The sequence below is a fragment of the Gymnogyps californianus genome, chromosome 10 (assembly GCF_018139145.2).
Source record: "Gymnogyps californianus isolate 813 chromosome 10, ASM1813914v2, whole genome shotgun sequence".
In the NCBI taxonomy this organism is placed as follows: Eukaryota; Metazoa; Chordata; class Aves; order Accipitriformes; family Cathartidae; genus Gymnogyps; species Gymnogyps californianus.
Window position 1 is genome coordinate 2,860,796 of NC_059480.1, and position 27,850 is coordinate 2,888,645.

General features: G+C 39.7%; 2 protein-coding genes across 7 annotated transcripts in view; one reads left to right on the forward strand and one right to left on the reverse strand.

Annotated features, from left to right (window-relative positions):
• Positions 1 to 27,850, forward strand: part of GIGYF2 (GRB10 interacting GYF protein 2) — an 80,979-nt gene that overhangs the window by 34,749 nt on the left and 18,380 nt on the right. For 4 of the 6 annotated variants that reach the window (XM_050902892.1, XM_050902893.1, XM_050902897.1 and 1 more), the window contains exons 8-15: positions 15,719 to 15,898; positions 22,228 to 22,445; positions 22,534 to 22,696; positions 22,783 to 22,983; positions 24,074 to 24,264; positions 24,954 to 25,113; positions 27,087 to 27,253; positions 27,645 to 27,733. In XM_050902892.1, coding sequence (XP_050758849.1) covers positions 15,719 to 15,898; positions 22,228 to 22,445; positions 22,534 to 22,696; positions 22,783 to 22,983; positions 24,074 to 24,264; positions 24,954 to 25,113; positions 27,087 to 27,253; positions 27,645 to 27,733 — 1,369 coding nt within the window. The remainder of the gene's footprint in view (positions 1 to 15,718; positions 15,899 to 22,227; positions 22,446 to 22,533; positions 22,697 to 22,782; positions 22,984 to 24,073; positions 24,265 to 24,953; positions 25,114 to 27,086; positions 27,254 to 27,644; positions 27,734 to 27,850) is intronic. The other 2 variants (XM_050902894.1, XM_050902895.1) reach the window with 2 other exon arrangements.
• Positions 1,230 to 9,672, reverse strand: KCNJ13 (potassium inwardly rectifying channel subfamily J member 13). Its single transcript, XM_050902908.1, is given in 4 exon segments — positions 1,230 to 1,852; positions 2,750 to 3,230; positions 9,494 to 9,616; positions 9,619 to 9,672. Coding segments are annotated over 4 exon segments (1,281 nt in total).

Here is a 27,850-nt window from a genome sequence, read left to right on the forward strand (position 1 = left end):
GGGAAAAGTCTTTTACCTTTGAAAGATAACTTTTACTTTATTTTGATACTTGACTGTTCAAGTATGAACCCGTAATAGGCACTGCTTTTGTTGAGAGCTTGGAAATAATTATCCATCGTTATGTTTATCCTTTAGCTTCTTAAATTATTTAGGAGCTTCAGAACAGTGTCTTAATTGCAATAGGATTATGAGGCACTTAAATACAGAAGTCTCATGTATAGTTTGTTTTAATTTTTTATTTTAAAATTGATTCAAGTGTCTCTAAATATTTTTGTGCTGTGTGTACAGGCAAATATTGATGTTAAAAAGCATAAAATATAAATGGATGCAGTTCTACTTCTTGTGTATATAGTGCATCCTTCTGGGTCAGATCTACTTGAAACAAGCAGCGCAAAGGTGAGAACCTGTGAAATGTATCGTCCTTTTAAAAAAAGTACATTAATTCATTTAGAATAGTCTGTTTTCCACTGCTAAATAATTTATTCAGTGTTTCCAAATATGAAAAAATTTCCACTGCAGCATTTGTCATCTACATCAAGATTTTTTGATAGTGTCTTCATAGACCTGTCTTGAAATGAGATGTTCTCTTATTTGGCAGAATGAAGAACTACAGTTAGTATTTACAGTTTTGCTTAATAAGCACAGCAGGAGTGCTTTTCACTGCCATGAGAGATTGGCAGTACTTTCTAAGAGTGAATTCAGCCATCTGAAAACTGATATAACTCTCTATCCCCAAACTGTTATGAGAATAGAAAAATTAGGATCTTGGATGAACAGAGTTGCTTATCCCAGAACTAGTGTATTTACTGAATGACCCCGTATCGGTTTTGACTAAGATTTTTCTTTTGTATTGTTGTCTGTTTTGTCACAAGCTGGTTAATTATGATTTTGGTCAGCTTTGGGAGTTTTGAAGGTCTCTCCTTTCAGGGTCAGTGCGGCTTTAATCATAGTCTGGTGAATTCAGCAGGTAGCTCTTTTAATTTCCAAGAATTAGGTTTGAGATTCTTGTACCTGACTTTGTCCAGGGTGGCTAATTCAGCCTCTCCTCAGCTTACACGTGCACACCAGTTCTCTTTACTGTGCATATCATGTTGTAATCAAACGGATGGGAGTACAAGAGAAAGATCACTAGAAGATGGCAGGGCAGGCAAGGAAAGAAGGTTGTAAATGGAACCTGACAGTTAATGTAATAATAATTAAAAAAGCACAAAGTTCAAAGTCTGTTCTCTCTATTCTGTGAGGCCAGTCTCGGAGAGCTGGAAGCTGTCGGCATGCTGTCCATTGATGCGGATCTCCTTGTCAGTCCTTTTTGGACTCTTTGAGTCAGCTGCAGCTGGGAGCTCAGGAATAGTCTTGTCAAAATTCTCCATCTTGATCTGATATTCACCTTTGACATTGCGGGCTAGCATGGAGGCGAAGCGATGGTACAGCATGATCTCTGAGGGGAGGTAGGATGTTCTCCTTTGACACGTTTCTCCTGTGCCCTCCTGCACAGCTGATAGAAAGACGACCAGCTCAAAATGGTGAGCAGCTTCTCTTTGGAGGAGAGCAGCCAGGGGGCTGGATGGAGTGATTGAATGGTAGTAGGTCAGTGGAAAAATGAAAAAAGGACACTCATCCAAAGTAACGCTGTCTAGGTGGAAGTCAACACTAGTTTGGTGCAGCTGCCCATTCTCTTCTTCTTGGTAAAGTATAGCAGAAATCTGGACGCTAGTCAGTGGGCTGGAGCGTGTGTTGGCCACCTGGAACATAAGGTATGGCTTCCCCTCGGTGTATGTCACTACAGCAGAGCGGGTGAAGCGGATGGAGAATGCCCGATTCTTTGGTCGGGCGATCTTTGCCACGAAAGCACCTGCATCACGGAGAAGAACAAACTGAATACGAGCACCGTACCTGGGTTGGTTCCCTGCAGCCTCCAAGCTCTGTGAAACAGTCCAAAGGAGCAGAAGCAGGCTTGGGTGGACATGGTCTTTCTAGCCTCAGCCTGCATGTTTGAAAACTTCTAGGCTGGCACCACAGTAACCCGTTTTTGTTTAAAAAGTATAGCTTTCCTAAAATGCTGCTTTTTCTAAACTATTTTCACTTACTAATAATTTGGACAGTGAACTGTAGCTGTAGGAAGGAGAGCTGTTAGCTTGCCCCGATTTACTGTAATTGGTAATAGTACCTGATCTTGGTGTGCTACCACGGGAGAAGCTCTTTCTTTGTACACAGTAAACTAACCTGTGTATTTTTAAAGTCTTTTGAAATACTTTAAACCTGAAAATTATTTTAAATAACTTAAAATACCTCAAAATAGCTGTGACATTGTAAAAATTTCCATTACATCGGGTACTGAGGAATACTTAAACACTGAGTTAAAGATCAACAAAAATACTTCAGCTAGACAGAAGTAAACCTTAAAATCAAACCAAATTGACTTTAAATGTTGTAATTCCATGGAAAAAACTTGGAGAGATAATGGTATAAAGAATAAGTGATTGAGAGTGATAAGTGGGGATCTGCCATGAGTATTGTCCAATGAATAGTGGAACTCTCAAGTCCAAATCTTGATATCGCCTAATTTATGTCTTTTGTTAATGAAAGGTGTTTAACTTTTACTACTACATAGCCAAAATCTCATCATCCTTGTAGTGACTGACTTAATTGTTCTTTCAGATATCAGTATGATCACTATTTATTTCTAGCTCCATTTCTTAAATCTAATTGTTACACCTATTTTATTTAAAGATTAAATATGAAGGATTACCTGTGATGAAGGCTTCCAGCATGAGCCCCAGGACCATCTGTATTGCAAGCAGTGCAATAGCACTGGGACAGTCCCCGCTTGGGAACATAGTGCCGTAACCAATTGTGAGTTGCGTCTCCAGTGAGAAGGAGAAAGCAGCTGTAAAACTCGTGATGTACTTGACACATATAGTGTGGTTGTCAGGTGGAGCATCATGGTCCAGCTCCAGGTCCCCATTCATCTCAGCCAGCAAATACCAAAGCACTGCAAAGACTAGCCAGTGAATGACAAAAGAAGCAGAAAAGACAAGCATCATCCATCTCCAGCGCATGTCCATTAATATTCCCCATGCATCTCGGAGGTATGCCAGACCTTTTCCTTGGGCACCATCCATCTGGAATGTGCTGTGTCCATCCTTGGTCACCATCCTCAGGTATCTTTGGGTCAGGAGGGGAGCACTGGATTTGGTGTTATTGCACTCTATCATATCTGTTGTCATCTTCTAGAAAAGAGAAAAAAGGAAAAAATGTGATACAATGCAGCAGATTTGTATTTTGCCTAACGTTCACAGTTTTTGACACATCAGCAGGGGCTGAAATACTGCCGCCAACAAAGGAGGGCTTATACATTGCAATCCAGAGAAGATTAAGTCAGGAGCCTGGAGAGGAATTTACCACTGTTTGTGGTAATACTTTGCTAAAAAAGATTAAGTTTAAAAATCTGACTACTTCTCAAATTTTCCCTGCTTAGTTGTTTAAATATAACTTTCATACTTCACCTTCCTAAATTTATGTTTGAGTCTCATGCTTTAATTCTTTAGGGGTGAGTGGGATGGGATTAGGCATACTCTATCTGACAAGAAACTGAATTTTGTCTGATTATATCAGTTTTTGTAACTTTTTTAGCAGAGTATAATAGTTTACTGATACTATTATGAATACTATTAACAATAGTACTATGGAAATAATGTTTATTATATTATTTCTCTAACATGTTTATGCATTTTAGGGGAATGCTGTAGTTTACCTAGTAGCCCTTTCAGACTTCCCTAGCTCAGGAAATGACTGCTGTCTGCACCTACCATGTCCAGTTAAGCAGAATTACAGTATTCAGGGCAGAACTGCTTCTGGGAGTCTGAGGCTGTTTATGTAAGGATCAGGTAAAAAGAGGGCAGGAGACCAGTACTGAAAATACACTGTGACATAATTTGAAGTCTAGTCTGCCTAAGCAGTGTATTTTTTATTAGTGACCAAATAAGAAAATAGGACAGCAAGTGTATGGGAATTAGGGGGTGGAGGTGGAATTGCAAATGTGGGAAGCAAAATGGATACTTGTAGGTATTTGACATGTTAGGTTCCTTTTGTTTACTTTTAAACCTCGAAACTTGTCAAACTTGTCAGAGATGCTGAGTGTCTTTTGAAAAGACACTGGCCACTCAAACATCCAGTATTTATAAAATTTATGGATTTAAAGTTCACCTGGGACAGATTAAATATGGGTTCATGTAAAATAGAGACTTCATAATGTGTACAACCTACTTAAAGAAGGTTGTGAGGAAGCTTGTTTGTAGAACAACAGAGGATTTAAAAAATATATTTAAATTCTGCAAATCATAATTATACATGGTGTATTTAGTCAGTTTTGTTAGTTTCCTATCAATTTTTACCTTTCTCTGAATTATGACTGTTTCAGTGTGTAATACAAGTGTACAAACAGGCTAGAAGAATTGGATTTTCCCCCCCCCAAGAGTGCCGTCTTAGTTTTATCTTGAAATGCATTAGATCTAAGGATCCTGAACTTCAGAATGAATTTATGAAAGGTAAAAATCTTTCTTGTGATCTTTGATTTTGTAAACCAGCAGTTTTCATGACTGTTTACTTGATCTTGATACCAAATTTTAGTAATTACAGAACATTCTCTTTTCCTTTTACTTGTGCTTAATGAATACTGAAGTATGAGAACTGACATCACAGTGAATATTTAGCTAAATTTTCATTTTTCTTTCCTTCTGTAGGGTCTCAAAACCATCCAGCTATTTCTTCTATCTATGCTGTAGTCAAAGGAGGTAGAGTAGGTGGTGGCCTGAGTGGAATTTGGTGTTTTTCCCCTCATTTTTATTTTCCAGTTCACATCTCCTAGAAGGAATATTTTGAAACCGCTCCCTGTGCCAAAGAATACAGTGGGCTTACTGAGATTCTCCTGGTCAATAGTACCAGGCTGCTTTTCTTGGGGGATTCTGATCATAGTCCATTCAGTTTATAGCGTGAACCCCCGCCTTCATCTGAGTTTGATCTTTGGTCTACTATATAGCGCTCTAAATGACAGTTTTCAGTCTTGCTGCACTGTTACAGAATTTACGATAACCTGAATACAATTTTAAATGCTTCAGGAACCAGTTGATTAGTGGCTTGTCTACTAATCAGAGCGGAGTCCTTGTGCTAAGATTTAGAAGAGCCCTTCTGGATGCCTTGAAGGAGCTGGAAAATGGGTGTGTCTGAATGGGAAGGATGATGGGGACCATGCTCAAAATGAGCTGTGGATGATGCCTTGGTTTTAGCATCTTAGAATAAGCAGTACTCACAAGAAGCACTGCCTTGTTTGAACAGAGGAGAACACTTACAGAACAAAATGCCTCTGGATGTAAACATCATGCATTCTTGGGCGGGAAACCTTCCCCCCCCCCCAAACCAAAACACAAAACCAAAACTAGTGTGTTCGTGTGAACTCTCATGGTACTTTGAGGGCAGCGTCTGCTTAATAGCCTCCAAGTAATATGGGTTTGCAAAACAAACATATGCTGTGAGAATGAATCTGATACTGACTGGTGACAGAAGCCTTATCTACAGTGTTACATACATTAAGAGAAAAAGGAAAAACATATTTAATGTGGTACATTTTTATTGGCTACGCTTCAGATCTTCCACACATCAATGCTAAGGTAGCATGTTTGAGCGCCACAGACTTCACTCAGAGCAAAATGCTATCAGCATTGCAGTATCTCAATTTTGTTGATTAAGGAGCTTTCTAGGGTGGTGATTAATTACTTAATGTTGACTTAAAGCTCTGAAAAAATGTAGTCAGTGTTCACCGTCAGGTTACTTGGGATCTTTTCCATGGAGGAGGATCCATTACTGACAGATTTTGAAGGTACTTGAGAAGGAGAACCATTAGCCCCCAGCAGCACATTTCACAACAGTCCTGTGTCTCTGCTCCTTGAGACTCCCAGCAGGGGAGCTTGCCTGCTGTCATTAACCAGGTTACTGCTCTGTTCTCATTTGATATAGGCCTCTGATTTTTCTTGTCTAGGACTGTTTAAAATATTAGGTATATAATTCGATGGCAGTGATAGCATTGGAAGTGTGTAAGCTTGAGTTTGAAAACTGTTTTTTTGCAAAAGCTATTGATGGCTTTAAGAGCCACAAGAGTCTCAACTTCTTGGGGTGGGAAAAATGGGTAAGAAACTGCAAATAGGCTCCGAGAGCAATGTAATTGGTTTAGAGTAAGAGGTAGAAGAACAACTGCCCTGTGAGAAATAGTTTACTCAGGCTGGAGGATCGGTCCTCTGTATTCTCAAAAGCACAATCAACTTAAGAGTAGATGTGACTTTGAATTTAAAAAGAATTATTGTCTTCTGTCTACTCCTTTCCTTGCCCACTGTAGTAAAAAATATGAATACCTTCTTTCCTTGTTAGTGATAAATTAATGAAGTTGTAAAGTACAATTTGGACCATCTGATCTGATCCCCTGTCTGGCATGGTCCTTGATGTCCCCACATTAATCTCAGTTTCAAACAGTGCATGTTTTAGGAAAGACATCCAACTTTGACTTGAAAAGAAGAAATTCTGCATTGTTTGTTGGAGAATACTCATCTCCACTGCTAAATACGTACTGTGTTTCTAATCCAGGTTTGTCTAGTGTAATCTCTTAACCTTTATGTTATGCTGTTTGTCTGGTTTTGCTTTTCCTGGTTCCTGCATTGTGAAACTGTTGTAGCTCTGGGGTGTTCCTTCTCTATCCATCTCCCAGCTGATAGCCCTTGACTGGAAAGACAGGAACTGTCAGAAATTACTTTTCTAAACCTCTTTTGGCATGTTGACCAGTCTTTTTATCATGCATTCAGTGTGTCTAATCCTTCCAGTTTCCAGTCTATTGAAAATTAAATGATTATCACCAACTCCAGTGTGTATGTCAGTTCTTAGCTTTTTTTAAATCTCTTTACCATCATTGTCCCTCATTCTGGCTTCTTTCTTCTATACACTCTTCCAAGACAAGTCAAGGTAGGGTGAGTACTACCTTTTTAAATCAAAGTCACAGTTTCCCTTTTCCTAGCAGTCAGACAGGTTGTAAACTGACCTGGCTTGCTAATGATTTATGTGTAATAAAACCTTGCCTTACAGCTCTAGGATATCGCTTGCATTTCTGAAATTCATGATCCAGCACGCTGATCTCTCACGCTTTGCCTTTTTGATTGAGATAATCTTCCTTGTGTTGTAACAGGTCTTTGTCACATTGCTGCTTCATGCCACTATGTTGCTTTCCTCTTCCTCTTGCTTAGCCTTTCTCTTGACAGCAGAAGCTCAGCTGTTAAGACTCTGGTAGGATTGCAGGGGGACTCATTCGCAGCAGTGTCTTCACTTTCTTTTTGTTTGCCTTCTCAGTTGAAGGCATTTAAAGTGACACTTCCAGCCTGTTTTCAGCTCAGTACACTAATGCACCTGCAACCTTTTTAGGAGCCTGAATGCCTTTACGTGGAGCTGTGTTCAGGGAAGACTTCTGCAGTGCTGCCCTACCTGCCCAACTTCAGCTCTTAACAAAATCTGTTCTAATTGACCTTGGAAGGGATTTGAGGCAGTTTGTAGTGCACTGCTTCGTTATGACAGCAAAATAGTCAAGAGGACCTGCTGTTTGCAAAAACTGCTTACAACTGTAGCATAATTTGAAGATTTATTAGAACCCAGGTGGTGCTGGCATGCCCCTCTGGGAATGTGTACATTCCCTCTTTGCTTGACCTGGGTCCGCATAATCTTGTACTAGTTTCAGATTTAAACATCATCTCTGTACTCTAAGCTGTGATCATTCAGATGTGTTGCTGCCTCTGCACTTTGCAACAAGGACAAACTAAGTTTATTGTTTTCTTTAAAGGCACTTTCATGCTATTAAAATCTCAGTATTGCCATTCAATCTAAAAATAACAATCCTTGAGATGCTCTGACATTAATATTAGGAAATGAAGGTTTTTTCCGGTAGTGATGACATGATTGGATCATATAACTTACATTAGGGCACAATCTTAGAAATGTAGGAAGTAATTCAGTTAGAATAAGTGCTTTGGTTGAAAGCTTATGCTACAGTTGTTAGTAGGATAGTTAAAATTTCAAACATGTTTGTCCTTCTAGGTTTTGTAGTTAATGCCTCATTGAGATGAATGGGAGTAGTTTGTGACAAAACTGGTTTTTCTGAGCAGTCTGCAGAATTAAGGTAACAGTTTTCAGGACTTATGTATATAAGTAAGTCTTGTAAAAATGGGAACTGTAACTTGTTGAGCCCAAGCCATACTTTTCAAAGTGTCACAAAGTATAGGATGTGAGAGCTCGTACTTTTGACCTTCTGTGACAGTTTACTATGGAATGCACTTTAAAAAAAAAAAAGGACACCCCCCAAATTTTGGTAAAATGGGAGAGTATGTCTTTTTATAGTACAGAAAGCAAGGCTGCTTATTTACTTGATTTTTGGGGATATCTGTAGTGCTCTATTTTGTGCATAATATATTTTCACATAGTACAGCATGCTGAAAATACTGTGAGGATGCATATGAACCCTAGTTCTTGATTATGAAGTAGCATCTGAGCGGACCAACTAGTCTGGCCAGCTTTAGAGAAGCAGAAAAACTTTACCAAGACTTTGCTAAAATGTTGTTTAAGGCTTTAAAATATGCTAGTATATATTAAATCCTTATAGAGAAACTTAAATGCAAAATTAAGTATTGCTAATGGAGGAGTAAATTTACAGTTAAGAGGGAGGATTTTGTTTGATGTAAGACTGTAGTAAGTAGAAGTCTGTTGCCATCCGTTTTTGTGGAACTTGCTGTTTTTGAAGAGCAGTCCTGCCCTATGTGATGCAAACTTCCCAGTGGCTTCTCTAGAATGACAGTTTTCTAGGATGTTGGAGTTCATACTCGATGCCTGTGCATGGTTTCCTGGGCAGTGGAGCTAGCTCACAATGTGTTCATAAGCACAGAGAATGCCTTGATTGAAAATGATTGAAGGTGTGAGGTATAATTAGAGATGGTAAAAGCAGGCTTGAAGAGGTGAAGCTCATTTCTTTAATTCGTGATGGAACTGAAGTTAAATGCTGAGTTGCGGTGAATGCAGCAAGAAGGTGAGGATGACTTTTTCGTAACACTTGGTCGGGTAACACCCGGCTACCCTAGCTGGAGGCTTGCAAATGCTCTCTGTTTGCAGAGCGTTGCAGAGTCTTTCCAGCCCTGTTTATCTTGAAAACTTTCTGAAAAAATACTGCACGATGACTTTGGTTTTGCTCTGTATGCTGTTAGGACTATGGTCATCTGAGAGAGCATTTTCTCCTTTTTGAGGGGGGAAAATCAGAAACTATTTTGTTTAAGGTGATACTTAATTTAGCAAGCTTTAGAAATAAAACTCAGTGCCCTGAAAACAACTTTGATTTCTTTGCTTAAAGAATGACAGAACAACTTCTAATTGTACAATAAGAAAAAGAAAAAAAATTAAGATTGTTTTGTGTACTTACCGGTCTTCGAAAGGTTTGTGTGCAGGAGAAAGGGAGTACCTGGGCTCCAGGAGAGGGACTGGGCTGGTCTTGTGTATTGGTCCCAGCACTGGCAAGAAACTCCCCACAAGTGGTTGGTAGAGAGCTCTTTTCTTTTTTTTTTTTTTTTTTAAATTAAAAAATGGGTTTGTATGTCTCATTCCTGCGTTTATAGTGCTGGGGGGAGTTGGTTTTCATCTGAAGCTGATTTGATTGGTCATTTTGCCTGCAGGGGGGCCGGTTAGCTCTGATCATGTGGAAAAGAATGCTGGTTTGTTAGGAGTGTTTCTTTACCCAACACAAACCCTTAGCAGCCAAGGAGAAATCCTCAAACACTTGGAGAAGGGGTGCCTTCCCCCCACCTCCTTAATCAAGATCATTTTTTAGGTTTGTATGATCTTAAAGTTTTACGTGAAAGTTGAAAAGGCCAAAATTCCCCTGGAAAAGCTGAATGGAAAATGTTCCCGTATTGCTGCTGAAAAACACACACTCTTCTCCGATACTTTCTCCCTAACCAGCGTCAAGTACTGTTTGTTTAGGTGAAAAGAGAAACTCTTGTGTCTCACTGCTGCTTGTCTGGTGCCACTTCTTCCTCTTCTCATTAGGTCCCGAGCTCCTGAGTGTTGGTGTTAACAGAAAAGTGGGCTGTAGCTAATGGTACAGCCTATGGTCTCTGGAAGGCGTTGCTAAACTGTAGCTTAGTGCTGGTCAGAAGATGTAGATCTGGTCACTTCTCTTCCATCTCCACATTGCTCCTTTGTGAAAACATGGAATTAATCATAGGATTTTGCTAAAGCCTAGGAATGAAACAATGCAGATTAGATGGGTTGCTGATTCCATGCAGTAAATGAAACCACTTTCACTTAAGCTATTTTCTCTCTCACTTATCAAATGAGAAGAGTTGTTTAGGGAAGATGGTATAGCTGAACGACCGCGCAGAGTGGTCAGCGTGCTGCACTACTAAACCAAACTCTGAGGACAGCTTTGTAATGCAGTAGGATTTCACACTTTTTTTTTCCCCTTTGGGAGCTGCTGATCATGAGGGCTTTGATCGAACGTCAGATGTAAGAGGATCTGAGAAACAAAGGCTGTGGTTGTTTGCAGTAAAACTACTGAAGGCCTGCTGGGAAAATTATTAATGTAGACTTTCCTGCTTAGGAAACAAAATCCTCACTCTTTTTTTTTTTTTCTTTAACCTTCCTCCCAACCCTAAATTGCAAAACATTAATTCTTTGCTTCATTAGTATGGAACATTTTAATACGCGTTCAGGCACAGCACCAAAAATTGTGATAGGCGTAGTGTGACCTTCAGAACCAGGGCAAATAATGTAGTGCAAGGGGACTCCCACCACTGTGGCAAGCCTGTAGGACAATGTGACTTGCCCTTCACCCTTCCCTCTATACTCCAGCAAAGTTGAACTTCCACTACAGACAGCCTCTTTTATTCACAAGTAGGATTTTTTTTTATGAGCAGTATTTTCTTACAAACCACATTTTGTACTGTAGAAAGTGTGTGGTGTCTGGTCACAGTCTTTCTAATCTGATTCAACTGAATGGATTGAAAATCTAACACAATCATACAGCAGATGAAATAGCTACAGTACATGATTTCCAGGTACATGTGTGTTATGGAATTAAACTCTCTTGTTAATTCCTTTGAATTTACTGGTTCACCCATACTCATGACAGTGGATAATGGTCAATTTAGTGAAAAAAATATGGAGTGATATTTGAGTAGTATGTCTTTGAGACCTACTGTTGAGATTGAGATTTTATGGAGAGAGAGAAAATGTGAAGCTAGAAATGGGCATCAGAACTTCTGATCTCTGTCACTGACTTTGGTTACAAGTGAGTCAGTTCATGATGTATGTATTCCTATAGTGTCCCTAGCACGTCAGATACTGTCGTAATGAGAAGGTAGTCCTTCTTTAGAAACATCATTTTAAGGCCATTTGTTTTATTCTTCTGTAAAATGAGCTACAAAATTACACATCTAGGCAAAGTTATTTGAATTCCTTTAAAAACACTAGCTGCAGAGGTTTTTCTTTTTATCCTCTTTTTGAGGAAGTGTGTAGCATGCAGCAGAAAGAAGAGAGCAAGTCAAAGCACTGAATAGACTCTCCTAGTTTTTCCCCTCTTTAGAGGAAACAGTATTGCTGTCAGTCATCGCTTTCCTGTTTATTCTTTCCAAACAGCGAGGATGTCATAGGAAGCATGGACTGACAGCATGGAGAACAGAAGTTATTTGCCATTCTGTTAGTCCTCTTCATAAATGTGTTGCCACGGGGCAATGTCCCAGAATCCCAGTCTTGTTCTTTGCAGTTAGTGTCCCTTCAACTCTGTGTTGCACAGCTGTAGGCTTTTTGGGCTGGATACCGCTAGGCTCTGTCAAGTTTTCTGTAAACACCGTTGCTGGCTTTGTGACAGACTTGAACAGAGGTGCCCTTTTACTGCTCCTTCTCTTCGGGAAGTCCAGTCAATTAGTCCAAGGCAAAACCATAGATTGCATTTTAGTTTTTTTCATCCTTAAAACATTGCCAAATACTGACTCTGTGACCTAAGTTGTTTCAGCTGGAACGAGTGTTCTCAAGACTAGGAACAGTTTGCAAAGACAATATGCTAGGACTTTGGAAGTTATGAATTTGGATGTAAGCTGTAGGAGTATTCCTGTATACAGTTTTGTCATAGTCTTTCTGTCACTTGGGTAGCTTGATCTTTCTGATCCTTAACTTGTGACCAGTTTGTATTTGTAAAGAACTAGTTTCTTGGCTGGTCTGTCTAATGTTGAAGATCATCTAATGCCAGATCTGTTTTGACACATACCTCGCTGTCTTTGAATATTGCTTGCTATGGTGTCCTAGTACCAGAAAACTTAAGTATGTCATGATATACTGCATTTTCTCTTTTAATTCCACTGAAGTGTGGCATCAGAACAGTCACCTGATGTGACACAGCAGAGTGCTGCTGTGTTTAGAAAGGTTTCAGAATCACGGGTGATACTGTCCTCAGATGAATATAATACTGACCCCTTATAATCAATTCTTTTCTTGTTTCTTAGATTTCTAATGCTGTAGAATTTAAAATCGGAGGAGGGGCAGAATCCCACTTGTGTCTGATCTTGGCGAACAGCACTTGATGTTGTCACCGCTGTAGAGATGTGTGTTTCAAAGCCCACAGCAGCAAATGGGAATGCCATTTTCTGCAAGTTCAGAATACAAAACCTGACTTCAATAGTTCTGTCTTAAGGACTAAGAAAACCTGAGTTGCCTTGGGTATGCCTATAGCATGTATGTATCTGCAGAGGGGCTAAGAACATATGGATATTCAGTGGCAAAGTAGACTTCCCAATATTCTTTAGGTAACTTTTTTCCAAATGTTTTTGGAAGAGCAGAACAGAGCCTGTGAGCTCATAGTTTGCCAGTGTTAAAGAGCAGTCTCCAGAATCTTAACTGAACTTAATAACAATGGAAAGAAATAACATCTTTTTTCTTAATTGGTAGAGTCTAAAATCTCTCAAATTAATGTTACTGAATGAGCGTCAGGTAATAGCTGTGAATTTTTGATTAAAAGAATAGATACATCTCTAAAAATAATATTTTTCTAGTCTCAAAATGGCAAATTGAGTAACTTTTTTCTGTCAGTAACTGTTTTAGTGAGGAAAAACAAGTGTCTTGTGCTGCAGAATAAAAAAAAATTACATTTTTATTCTTTCTTGTAGCATTTTAAAAATAAGTTCAGAAAGAAGGAGGCATATTCCTTATCGTCTGGGTCTTAGGCTCATCTGGTCTGTTGGATTGCAGCTCTCTCCTGGGCCACTATCTCTGTGTTTTACTTTCAGCTGACTTGGCTCTGTAGCTCTGTCTCCTAGTTTTCTACTATGCGAAGCCCATCCAAGGAGCGATACTGAGAGGCTTCCCTGCACTTTCTGTTACATTCTTCTACGTGATATTTTTCAGAGATCTACAATGAAAAAAACCCCTGTATTTGCCAGACTTAGATTTTTCTGTCTAGCTTGTTGCCTTCCTTTATTTTTTGTGAAGCGTGGGAAAAGAGAATGTGGTTGACCTTTACCTGCAACGATTCATCTGTTCCAGATAAGTAAATTTGCCAATATTGCACCTACCAAATGAAGGGAGTTGAGTGTCTCCAGCAATTTTGTTTTATTTGGAGCCAGTATAACCAGAGACTTCCCAAAATACAGTTTTAAAATTTTTGTTCTCAAAGCTCAGCAAGTACAGAAGTGGTCTTTAGTCAGATGTCCCCTTCAATGAGGTAAATGTGTATCTGGGTTATACTAGGCTTCATAGCTGAGATTGCCTGTTGATACTGATGATGTACTTTAAATTAGCCAATGAGCTTTAGCTCTTTATATAGAAACAACATAAGAGGAAGGTGTTCCAGTTACCTTTCTGAGGGCCTCAGGTAGTCACTCAAGTAGTCATCAGGGTGGAAGAACTCTTGCATCTTAAACATTGGGGTGTTTCCTGCCTCTCCTGTCAACTTGATAGGTCAAGGGCCCTGCCATCTTGAAAATTCTTGTAGAAACTTGTTCCCGTGACAGTGGTAAAAGGATTGCATGTGAACCTGGAGCATGGGAAACTGGAAACATCTTGGATTTTGTAGTCCGGATTGAATTCCACCTGTACTCTCTCACTATAGTCCCTCCCTAAAACGATATACTGTGGAAAACTTTGAGCTGGAGAAAGTAGGTTTTTTTTTTCCTCCAGTGTTTTGAGATGGTGGAGAAGGGATGTTGGTTTTTCTCCAAGTTGGTTTTTCTCACACACAAAGACAATGTGTGTTTCCTGTCTCCAGAGTGCAATATCTCTATGTAGGAAGAATTTGAGTTCTAAACAGGGGTTTGATATGCCATAGAATTTCAGGTACTCTGTTTCCTCATTTTTTCATTGACTGAAAAAGCTGCATGATGTGAAGAAAGGGGAAAGCAACCTCCTATCCTTCCTAAACTAAATTCTTAAAAATGTCCCTTTTCACCCCAGGAATCTTAGTGCATAGTCATGCTTTCTTTTGTTTTTCCTGTCCAAGCAAGCAGGCATATACTATACAATCTTCACCAAATATCATCTTATATTTTTGGATTTTAAGACTCTAAGAAGGAAAATTAAGTATACCGTTCTCTAATACTTGAATACTTTTTTTTAATAGATAACCACACAATTTCAGGTTAACACTGGTTAATAGTATCAGCAAAGAAGTGGCATCACCATGGTTCCTGTGAGAATTCTGGTGCTACACAGCTAAACATATTTAAACAAATACAAAATCTGGAAGTCCTGAAGCTAGTACTACCATTTATTTTGGTGGTGGTGTATCCTTGTCAGGATGAGTCAACAGTGAAAGCAGCATGTATGTCTAGCCTGAGTTACTGGTGTATAATGGGGATTCTTTTTATAAAAATATTTACATCATCCTTTTGTGACAGTGTTGCTCTTCATGAAGTACTTGAGCATTTTATGTTTTATTTTAAATGTTATGTAAATTAGGAACTAAAAGTCTATCCTGTCTCCTAAACTTCTGGTAGACTTGTCCTTGAGTTTGCGCATAGTTGCTTCTAACTCTTAATATGCTGACCTTGGCTCTCCAGAAGATGGATTCACAGGATAATGTTAACACTACTACGTTTTTCTTCTTTAATCCTTAATCCTACTTTAAATTTTCAGTCTTCCTAAAACATTGCAAGAATGCTGTACATCGTATTGGATTAAATATATAGATCTCATATTGTTTTTGTTACAGAAATATCAAATATGTTTGGTTTATATACAATGTGTGTAATGTTTACAGTGTACTGTATTCCCATTTTCCTTTAGCATGAGACTTTTCATGATACAGCAGTTTATTCTTTCACTCCACACACTTTGGCTTCTTTCCTTTTGTGCTTCCCTATGTCTCTAAAACTGTCGTGTTTTCCTCTTCTTTGCTATCCATGTCATAATTTCTTGTATGCTTTGCTTTCTTCTGTTTTCTTCCTTGGTCCTTCCCTCCCAAGGTACATAGGGACATGGAGGGATTTCCTAAATCTGTCTGTCCTATGTTTCCTTCCATGACCTTCCATTCCTCTCCTAGGTTCCTATCACCACTTACTTCTGGTGTTTTTTTGCCTGTAAGGGAGCAAGATTTCAACCCTTTTGTTTCTAGGTTCCTAAAGACGGGATGCATGTTCACTGGCATGTGTTTTCTTTGCAGTGAGACCAAACTTTGAGGAAGGTGGGACGGCAACAACGGGGAGGAAGCATGAGTTTATACGCTCTGAGAGCGAGAACTGGCGCATCTTCAGGGAGGAACAAAATGGGGAAGATGATGATGGAGGCTGGCGGCTGGCTGGGTCACGGAGGGATGGTGAGAGGTGGCGCCCTCACAGTCCAGGTGAGAGGAGATCTGGAGAAAAACGCAGCCGTGGTTATAGGGAAGGGGCAGTGGGTGAATCAGGGCATGCGGAAAGCAGAGGAAAGGGAGGTAGCATAAAGTCTGGGACAAAAATAGGTAAGGTTCATGTGGTTTTGGTCATTAAATACTGTTTTGGCATACATGGGGCTCTTGGTCACAAAATGATCAGCATAAAATTGTGTCTCTTGTTTTCTTCTTAATGTCTTCAATACCCTAACATATTTAAGGGAACAATATTTTTCAGGTGTGTGCTTGCCTGTGTTGTGCTCCAGGTGTGTATGTGCCTAGTAAAATCAGGGTTTTTTTTAGTGGTACTGTTTCTCTGTGGCTGTGATGCTGAGGGGAAGGAAGTTACCCACATTAGGTAGCATATCTAAGGCTGTGGAGTGATGCTGACACTAAACCATTCAGGTTGTTGGCCTCTTTCTCATTTTCCAAATATGTTTGCAATGCCAAGAAGAATCCTTGGAAAAATCTCAAAATATATTGCTCTATGCATCTTGTAGTTAGTTACAGATGTCTTGTCTTGCTAAATTTCAGGCATCTGTTTGGTGTCACTCCCCTCTTCCCTGGCCTGACAAAGTCAGTCTGGTTTACTTGCTTTCCAGCATTGCATTGCTAGAGTTGCAGGAGAAATACAAAGTGGAGCTTGGTATTTGAGTAGTATGGCTGAAACGTGTATATATATATTTTAATTATTTTTTTTCTTCTCCTTGGAAAAGATCCTGCTAGCCAGTCATACCTGTTGTGGGATCTTGGTTTTGGGTACCTTTTGGCTGCAGAAGGCTTCTGGGGAACCAAGGGAGGATTGTGGCTCTTCTACTGTTATGTCTCCATAGGGAAGCAAAGGAAGCACAGGATATTTTTGGGGCTGAGGTGGACAACTTCTTTTCTTCAATTAAAGTCACACTTGCTCTCACAATGGGTCTATCATCCTTTTCAACATCCCAAAGGACTTTCAGTACTATAATGGTTGTGAGCAACCATTACCTCTGTTCCTAACCCTCTCCACAGCTATGTATTAGTCTGCTCTCAAACAACTGTTAGCTTGTACTAAAATATAGCAGTGAGCCTGAGCCTAGATTTATTATCAGATGTTTTCTATTTAGAGCAGGTCTAAGGGGCAAAGTTTGAAGAATGTAATTTTCTTTCCCCCAATGTTTGGTCACGATTGTTCATTAGACACTGCTGCTTTGTTATATAGTTCAGATGACATCAGGCCGACTACGATTGTACCTCATGATGATCAGATGCAGCATGATACTCAAGAGTGGAGTGTTTTGCAAGTACAAGCCTGCATGCTTTAGCTTAAAAGGAAGCATAGACCTCAAAGTTCAGAAGTTCATTCATGTCTTGAACTTTTTTTGGAAGATGTTCTGAGGAAGGTTTTGAAAATTCATCTTCCATCCTAGGAAATATTACTGTTTATTTGAATTTTCGCTATAGTAGACAACTAACTTCACTTACAAGTTAGTTTTAGCAGGTATACTAAAAAGCCTGTTCTAAGAATTCTGTGAATCTGCAGCGAAGTTGCTGATTTCGCGATAGACTGAGTTGACAGCTGTGTAGTACTAGTCTCTCAGCTTTGGTCAGGGCTGTATTTGAATTCTTCTGTTAGTAGCCACAGGTCCATCAAAACAGTTTTAATGACATTCTTGCTTTAAACAATGAGTTTAACTCAAATTGGCATGGCTTAAACTGCTTCTTTGTACTTATTCTGCTGTTAAGTAATAGTACTAATCATGTGTCCTGCTAAAAATAGAGAAATGTCTTCAGAGTGCTGTCGTCATTTGTTTAGCTGGACCTTCCTTTGACTTGGCTCTGCATACTCCCTACTAGATTGTATGCTGCTTGGTTTTTTTTCTTTTGGGTGAGAACAGTTTAGAAGAACGTAGCAGTTGTCAGGCTTGAGTTTATCTTGTTCTGTTGTTAAGCAAAGAATACTTTGATTTCCACAGACCATTGTTTTTCCAGCTTTTGAATTCCTCTTGCTCCTTCAGCTGTTTACACTGCAGGATGGCTGACCTAAATCTGCTCATTTTGTGCTTCTTTTTAATAGGCACAAAGGTTCAAGAGGATGGACTGCTTCTGCTGTATCAGTCTTGTGCCCCTAAGTATAGTTTCGCAGATTCTGTGGTCTGATTTATTGTAGCTAAAGTTAACTCCCTTGACATAGTTGAAGGGATCTGTCGTGTGTCCATGTTGTGTTTAAACTGTTCTCCTCTCACATGGCTATGCCTCATATGAAGTGAGGGATTTTCTGAGTATTGGTAGTAAAGTGAAGAAGCAAATCGGTCAGACTTCTCCTTAAAATAGACAAGCCTAATGCTTTTTTCCTTCTAGTAAATTCAAAAGGATGTAAACTTGCCTGTTTTTGCAGCATGAAAACTGTCTGGATTACATCACCAGGCTTTTCCAGTCAGAGTTTATGGGGTTTTCTACTTTTTCTACTACTATCTGTGTGCTAGGACTAGAAATCTGATGAGAAGATATCTTTCTGTGGCTTATACAATGGAAAAGATGTTTTGCTAGTTGTTCTGGGTAAATGTGGTACCGCTGCTTTTGTAGATGTGAGATAGGATCTTTAGACTGGGTTAACTATCTGTAAGAAGAATGTGACCATAGCTTTAAATGCACTGGCTGCTTCAAAGTTCTCCTGATTTAGTTACTTATTTTTTATTATTTTTTTAGCCATCTTTTTTTAATGATTTAATGACTGCTTACCTAAAAAGCCCCTTCTTTCTGTTGTTCCAGTTCTTGCATTCATACAATGATTGCCCTTTAAATTTGCAGAGCAAGTCCATTTTATCAGATACATATACAAACCCTTTTTGGTCTCAAAACTAGTGAATGATGTATAGATGTTTTTGGTTTTGGTTTTTTGTTACCATGTCATCCTTAAGGAATAGGAATCATCTCTTCTTGCCTAAAATTTCTCTCTGATATGATTTTGTGTCTTTGCTTAAGCAGCTCTATTAAGATCTTTTTCCTGAAAAGCATTTTAGAGAGGCTTTAGTCTGTAATCTCATATAAAGGTTTTTTGGTTGCTGCTTTTTTTTGAAAGGCTTTTCAAATTGATCTTGATTCACTCCTTTTTCAGAATCAGCTACTGTGAATCAAGTAGGCTTTTGGGCATTGCGCTTTGTGCTTCTTGAGTATCTTAAAGCAGCTAAAGTACATTCGACAATCTTGCTTTAAAATTGAGCAAAATAAAAACTGGGTTCATATACAATATATGGCAAAAAAGTAACGTGTGCTATTCCTTTGTTTTGTTTAGTATTTAGTATTGTTTAGTTTGGTATTTAGTACTGTTTTAGTATACATTGGGAATTTCTTTTCTGAATTAGAGAATATAACTTTTAAGAGATAAATAGCTATTAATAATTGAGACTAAAGTGTACTTGGATTTCCTGAAGCAGCCGGTAGTCCTTTCTTTCACCTATAATGTCACCATAAATTGCAAGGGGTAAATTTATCTTAAAATTATTTCTTTTAACTTGGAATCTTGATCATATAACTGGTGCCTAATGATACCACAGGACTGAATTTAAAGCTATGTTTGTGTCCTAACTGTTGGTTAAAAAACTTCAGGTAAGAATTTAAGATTTGTCTTTACTTTTGGCTTGCTTTAAAGATCGGTAGCCCTGTAGTTCACACCTGAGTTGCTCACTATATTCTAACTAGGCTTTTATAAACTTTTGTTGTTACTAAGAAACAAGAGCATGTGTCTCCTCCACTTACCTCTTCTTTTTGCCTGTCCACCTAGCTCTGAAAATGTGTGGGCTATAAAAGGAGGTTGTGTGACTAAATCTTTGCAAGCAGACCATGTGGTAAACAAAATCTCTTTAAGTTCTTAATTTGAACTTTGAAGATGCCTGGAATTAACAAAAATGCTTAGAATTCACCTTCAAAAACCATGTTTCTGGGTCCCACTATGAAGAACCTGTGCTCTTGGTGTAGGGATGCGAACCGTGTAAAAATAATTGAGGCTTTTCTCAATGCATGGTCTCAAGATGGCCCATTTATGGCTGTACAGAAAATTCTTAATACCACGTTTTCCTCTTCTATACAAGAGAGCTGAAGAAGAGATGCTCAGCTATTTGCGAGTGCCAGGATAGCCAACAGGCAGAGAGATTAATCTATTTGTACGATGTGGCATTGGCAGGTCCAGGCCATAGATCTGTTTTTCCACATATTGGGAAACCTGACACGGACATTGCTGGCTGTACTGAGGAGATGTCTGCCTGTGGTTTTAATCAGAAATGCAGTCTGGTTAACCTCTCACACTTAAACCTTGGAAAAAGCCCTCCGATTCCAAAGGAAGTCCTGGTTTTGATGCGTTGATATTTCTGATGAGGAGGGGGAAGTAAACTTAACACTGCTTCTGATGCCACGTCAGTGGAATTTCAGTGTCAGGCCTTTTCGTTCAGGTAGACTGTGTTGTCCTGCTTAGTTGCTGGTTGCTCCCAGAGATGCTTTTGTTCTTCTCAAATTGAGCAGCATTTTAATGAGATGTTCATATGTATGACTCGCTTGAAAAGAAGGCCCTTAGAAACCTGCACCTCCTGAGTTTGCACTAAGTTGGAGGCCAGGGTGCTGTGGGCAGAGGAGCACGGGGCGTGATGCAGGCATCCTCTTCTGAAGAGGATGCATGAAATGGTTATTACTTTATAGAATCGTAGAACACCAGGTTGGAAGGGACCTCAAGGATCTTCTGGTCCAACCTTTCTTGGCAAAAGCACGGTGTAGGCAAGATGGCCCAGCACCCTGTCCAGCTGAATCTTAAAAGTGTCCAAAAGTGTACTTGAGCTCTCTGGAGTACTTACTCTATTCGTGTGTCTTCAGTGAGCCTTTGTCTTTGCTAACATATTTTTTGAGAAGTTACTGATGAACAAGAGGTTGACATAACAGGCCTAAGATATTAGGAACTACTTTAAAGCAGGCACAAAAGATGGGATAAGTGCAAGCTTACTGTGCCTTATATCTTTCCTTAATGACATTAAAAAGGTTGCCTCAGAACACTGATTTGATAGTTTTGCATACCAAAAATGTTGTTTATTTGTTTCCAAGGCATAACTAGAAGCATAGATTAAGTTATACAGTGGAATTATTTGCAAACAAGCACATATGGTATAGTGAATGCCTTGTTAAAGTCTAACCTTTTGTGTTTCCTTAATAAAATATAATCTTAAAGTTCATAGTATTTCTAGAAGGAGTTTGTTTGACATTTCCTGTATTTGTGAGACAAAGGTGGATTTTTGCATGGTTAATATTAATAGTTAGGGCATTAGGGTTGATGTGGAAACATTCCGTATTCATATGAAGCTAAATGGAACAGTTTCTCCTCTTTACTGTGATTTTTTTGGTAGCTATTTGATAAACAGTGAGACTGCACTGATTGCACAAATTCTGAGACCAAAAAAAGATATTTTTTTTTCTCCAGAAGTGAACACAGCCACCACTAAAAACTAAGGTGCTTTCATTTTTGCTTTGCACCTTTCTGGTAAAGATAGCTTCTATTGGATGGAAAGCTGTTTACAGTCCTTTCACTCCCAATTTGTTTTCCTTAGCAGCAAGTTCTTTACAGTTTAAATAGCAATATTGTAGTCAGAGGATTTTAAGCTTGGCTGAATGAAGATGTTTTCTGAGTAGATTAGGAAGAAAAGTGAGATAAAACTTATAATTGAATTTGGAAAGCTTTCCCCCTTTCTTTATTATTCCAAGTTTCAGTATTTCATGTCTAAAAAAATTACCATTCAAGAGACTTAACAGTCCTTTCAAGGATGTTTGAGCAGTCGTCAGTCCATTTTTCACGTATACGCACAGAAGTGTCTCTGAGGGCAGGAGGAAAAAAGCATGGGTGGTTTGTTCAGGATGTGACTTTTGCAGATTGCCTAAAAGGAAATACAAGGTATTATATGTATAAAGATGCCAAAAGAGATTTAAGTCAATGATGGTTGCTAAATTCAATCAGCATCTAGTGTTGCTTGTCTTATTTTGGTGCTCCAGCATGTTTTAGATTATGTAGCCCAGCTTTCTTAGCCTTACGTGGGTTTTTTAATGCTCATAATACGATTTATAATGTGGGGATATACAGTGGACGATATTTGAAAGTCTCCTGCTTAATGGTAAGATACTCCTTTTCTTTCCCTTGTCCTTTAAGATGCCTTTTCATAGGTGGATTGTACCCTGTAGGGGCTTTCTGAATTTCTGTCACTGTTTGTCATTTCTTCACCCACCTCTTCACCCTTCCAAGTAAGCTACTACCCCCGGGACTGTCTTGTAAAGTTACTTTCCCCCCACCTTAGACGGCCCTCGTTCTGCAGGCTGGCGAGAACACATGGAGCGGCGGCGGAGGTTTGAATTCGATTTCCGGGAACGAGATGATGAACGGGGTTATCGACGAGTACGGTGTGGGAGTGGCAGCATGGATGATGACAGGGACAGTCTCCCTGAGTGGTGCTTAGAAGATGCAGAAGAAGAAATGGGAACATTTGACTCCTCTGGAGCGTTTCTCTCTTTAAAGGTGAAAAGCTGTCTTGGGCCCTTTGTTCACTTTGAGCAAATATCCTGTTATGTTGGGTGGATTATGGATGATTATGTTGACTTTGTAGAAGGTGCAGAAGGAGCCAATCCCTGAGGAACAGGAGATGGACTTCCGACCTGTGGAGGAAGGGGAAGAAAGATCTGACTCTGAAGGGAGCCACAATGAAGAAGCCAAAGATCATGAAAAGACCACCAAGAAAGAGGGGGAGAAAACAGATAGAGTAGTGGCAGGTAAGGGGGACTTCTCATGCATCTGTTCTATGCTGCAGAGTAGAATTTCTGTTAATTCAGTTACGTAGAACCATGCAATGTTACAGAAGCAGTGGAAGAAGCCGTCCAGACATCTTCACCAGCTGCCAGGTCAGATACTCCACCAAAATCCCAGCCTCCAGACCCACTGCAGACGAGCCTTTTTGAAAGGAAGGAAGAGTCTGTGCCAGAAAGAACAGAAAAAACAGAAGATAAAGAGAATCGAACGGAGAATACACCGCCAGCCAAAATGTCCAACAGAGGGGAAGGTAATAAATTTGATAGATAAATTTAGTAAGTTTCCATTACTCATTGTGATTAGTCTTTATCTCTTTTAAGAGGCAAGGACTGGATTGTGGTGGTGAAAAGCCAGAATTCACCAACTGGTTGTCGTGGTTTAACCCCAGTCAGCAACTCAGCACCACGCAGCTGCTTCCCCCTTCCCCCTCCCAGTGGGGTGGGGAGGAGGAAAGGAAAAAAAGTAAAACTCGTGGGGTGAGATAAGAACAGTTTAATAACTAAAGTAAAATATAATACTAACAATAGTAATAATGAAATATAATAATAGTAATGAAAAGGAATATAACAAAAAAAAAAAAAAGGAAAACGGGGGGGGAACCAGTGATGCACAATGCAATTGCTCACCACCCACTGACTGATGCCAGAGCCGCGATCCGCCCCTCCCGGCCAACTCCCCCCGTTTATATACTGGGCATGACGTTCCGTGGTATGGAATATCCCTTTGGCTAGTTCAGGCCAGCTGCCCCGGCTCTGCTCCTTCCCAGCTTCTTACATACCTGCTTGCTGGCGGAGCATGGGAAACTGAAAAGTCCTTGGCTTAAGATAAGCGCTACTTAGCAACAACTAAAACATCAGTGTGTTATCAACATTATTCTCACACTGAATCAAAAACCCAGCACTGTACCAGCTTCTAAGAAGAGAGTTCACTCTGCCCCAGCCAAAACCAGGACACTGGTCTATAAATACAAGATTTGTTGGATATAGTATCTCAAGTGCTTGCAGTGCACTGGTACTTCACATTGCAACGCAGTCTGGAGAAACACAAGCTAGTTGTGGATGTGCCTCGTTGTGGTAGAGCAGGTCGGTCTGGACAAATGTATGTGGCCAGGGAACGGGATATGCTGAAATGTGCTGAGTTCAAACTAAACTGTTTGTTCCTTGAAGTCAGGTTGGGTGCCTGTGCTGTGAACAGTACCGATGTGCAGTCATACATACAGGAAGATCTGAAAATACTTTTGCTTTGGTGCTAATTTTGAGCTGTTGAATGTTTTCTACAGTAAGTTCTTAAAGTCATTTTCATTTATGTTAAAGATAACTAATTTTAACATTTTTCTTTAGATTTGGCTTCTGTTGCTCAACCTTTGCCACAGATTTCTGCAGACACAGCTTCTCCTGCTCATCTTTCTCCTCCTGTTTCCAATTCAAATCCTGCTCTGCGGCCAGTTCAGACACCTGTCACAGCTGCTCCAGGCATGGGCAACATTCCCACTGACCCAGATGATGAAGAGGGCCTCAAACACCTAGAGCAGGTAAAATTTCTCAAATTCCTTTGTTGTTGACAATCGTGAGACTGGAGGAATGTGGAATGCAAAAAATATTTGAAGCCCATAAAAACAGAAATGCAGCTGAAACTTTACACTCCACAATGTATACTGAAAGCTAATTTTCTTCCCTCCATTATTTTTTTGGAGAATGATTCAAGCCTATCCAGTATTTTTCTGAATAAGGGTAGTGTACCCAGTGTTAGAGCTAGAGATCCTAGTGCTTATGACCACTGTCAAGTAGCCTTACCATTTGCCTTGAGAAACCATAAAACAGTATGGCCAATATGTTTAAAAAAAAAAACAAAAACCAAACCAACAAACATAAACGAAGCGCAGACTGTTTTCATGAAAGTTTAGTGACTGCTGGGATGTAGAGCATTTTTCATGCTAGTGCTCCAATACCTGTTTTGTTTTTCACCATGATACTGTGTGTGACCCTGTTGGCAAGTTGTTTTAAAGCTTTACTTAATCAGGTGAACCGTGCTTATTCAGGATTCTGACAAGGTGGTAGACTGAGCTCAGCGTTTGTGGTGCAGTTATACCAGTCCTTGAGTTACCTGTAGTTCCTGGTACGCTCTTGAGCACTGGGTTGTTGTATTTGGCGCACTCACTTTCAAACCTGTAAGCACGTGTCTAACTCTTGTATTCCTTGCTGGTTTTGCTGTCTCCTGCAGCAAGCAGAGAAAATGGTGGCATACCTGCAGGACAGTGCCCTTGATGATGAAAGACTAGCAGCAAAAATTCAAGAGCACAGAGCAAAGGGTTCCTCTATGCCGTTGTTCCATGAAGCCATGCAGAAGTGGTACTACAAAGATCCACAAGGAGAAATTCAGGGTAGGTCTGTGCCCTTTACACTTCCTCTTTTGTTTCACAGAACTATCGAAGAGTTCTTCACAAAATTACCACCAACAGATACTGATGCTTGTTTTTACAAAAGCGGCACAGGGAATTTACCACTCTAGAACTAGATTTTGAAAATAGATCTTCTACCCATCACTGCCCCCATCAGCTCAGCATGCCTATTGTCCAGAATGATACTTTATCGTGGCTAAGGTTTGCCATCGCTTCATGTTTCTGTAAATTGAGGTTAGACTAAAACCTGTTTTTCATGCCAGTGGTTACTCAGATTTCCAGATAATAGTGGAAACAAAACAAGAACGTGAGCATTCAGTAGCTTGTTGAAGAATCCATGACAAACGTTGAAATCAGTTTTCTAGTCTCAGCCCAAAGACACGGAGTATTCAGGGAAGGGTAATTTGTGTAGAATCTAGAGCAAAGAGAAAACAAGTTTCCACAAGCCAGTGCTCATGCATAATCTCAATTTAAATTGTACTTGCAGCCAATGCATTATTAGTTCACATAATACCAACTGTTTCATGCTTGCAGTTTTCGCTTAAGAAATCTCATTTTTTTTTTTTTGCAATGAAAGTTGGAACAGGCCTTTCATATAGATACTTGCATCTTTGCTTTCAGAAGGTACTTTTCTTTTGGAGGGCTCTGTTTTAGCAGCTGCTTAGCTGCCTCCCAAAAATGCAATTAAGCAGTGAGTTCCTTGCTGTACTTCACTAAGTAGTAGTTGCTAACGCTGTTTAGTGTGAATGACTTCCTCAGCTATGAACTCTAGATAGGATTTGTGGGGGTGTTATTTGTGGGATCTGTGCCAATCTCTTGTCTGCAGGTATTACACATCTTTAGGGTTTTCTTCTCACCCCCTTACGTTTAAAGGATGTTAACCATAAAGCATTTTTATTTGCTCAGTGTGCTTTAAACTGTATGTTAGTCGCTGCTGGGTGTTTATTGCTCAGTGATGATCTAACAGTTTTTTATTGGAATAAGTACTTCCATGAATATGACCTCCAGAAGTAAACACTCCCACATAATTTTTTCTTGGGTTACCTCTTGTGGTTTCATATTCTCTGGGAGGAATTACCTTCTAAAGATACTTCTTACAGAGAAGGCAAGAATTACTGAACGTTCTTGCTTTTCAGAAGATAGTTTTGCAAAACTTGTATTTATGTGGTTCTTACTCTGTTAAATAATCTATTTTTTTTTATACTGGCTTTGTGTCCATTTGGATATGTAAAATTAGTATAGGAGTCTTCCTTTGAAGGGATTGGCTGAAATTTTTCTCAAGAAAAAGAAGAGAAGGAAAAGTGTAGCTTTTTGAGAAAGGGAAGAGAAACTGGTTTCCTTGTTATCTTAAAAATGTAATCGTCCACTCAGAGGTGGATCTGCTCATCTGCTAAGTTCCAGAAGCAAAACTTCTGTAAAACGTATGAATTCCTCTGATTTGAAGGCAAGAGTTGAAACAGCCTAAGATTGTTTAATCATCTGTGCAGTATACGTGGGGAAGGTAGCGCTTGTGCTTTTAGCACTGTCAGCTAGCGGATACTGCTGGGGTCCAAACTGGAAATTGCAACTGCTGTCAACCTGCCGCTGAGCCTGCAGTAGTAAGCTTTGCTGGGAAGCAAGATGTGTATTAGCTGGACCAAGCTCTGCACCAGTGTGGCTGCTTGGCTTTCATGTCGGAGCTGACTCATCTCCCTCCACTGCATGGTAAAAGTAGTCATGCACTTTTCATTAAAGACTATCTGGGGGAATGCTGTAGCCACTGTAAAGGTCTAGATATGAGCATTGACACTCCAGCCTTGAATGTACTGTCTGTCCAGACAAGTGGTTGAGATGGACAGGAATGCCTGATGCTAGGTACTGTGTTACTTTAACAAGCACCACGGTCTTTGTTTCCAGTATGCTCAACTTGGCCTTACTTCCCCTTCCCCCATGTGTATTGGTTGATGTTATTTCAGGTCCTTTCAGTAATCAGGAGATGGCAGAGTGGTTCCAGGCTGGATACTTCACTATGTCGCTGTTGGTTAAGAGAGCCTGTGATGAGACTTTCCAGCCACTTGGAGACATCATGAAAATGTGGGGCAGGGTTCCCTTCACTCCAGGTCCAGCACCGCTTCCACATCTGGTAATTATGTGACAGTTACAGTATTCAAGTAGTCCTGTAACAAATGGAAACTGAATTATTTATGTGTCAACTGCTCTGTCTTGGAATTGCAGATGTTCCAAGCACCAAAGTTCAACTCTGTGTTAAATTACTTTTTTAAGAGGAGAAAAGACACTCCATTTAAAAATGTTTGTTTTGCCATGTCTGTGGCTGGATCCTGTGATACATACAAAGGCTGTGTATTTCACAGTCACCGTACTACAGGCTTTGTAAATGTTGATCTCTGTCTAGGTATTTTTCTGTTTTCTTTATCTTTTCAGTTCAGAATGCAACTTTTACATTGCTTGCATTTGCAACATACTACTGTTGTTATGTGTGTTATTAAAATAGAGTGTTTTATTCCGAAACATAGGGTGAGCTGGACCAAGAGCGGCTGACTAGACAACAAGAGTTGGCCCTGATCCAAATGCAGCACCTCCAGTATCAGCATCTTTTAATACAGTAAGACTGCTAGTCCCAGAGATCTTCCAGTGGCTGTGTTCTGCTCTGCTTTTTTAATCGGCTGGGTTCACCTTCTTGTCATTGTTTCCTTGGGCAGTGGGGCTCAGAGTGCTTCAC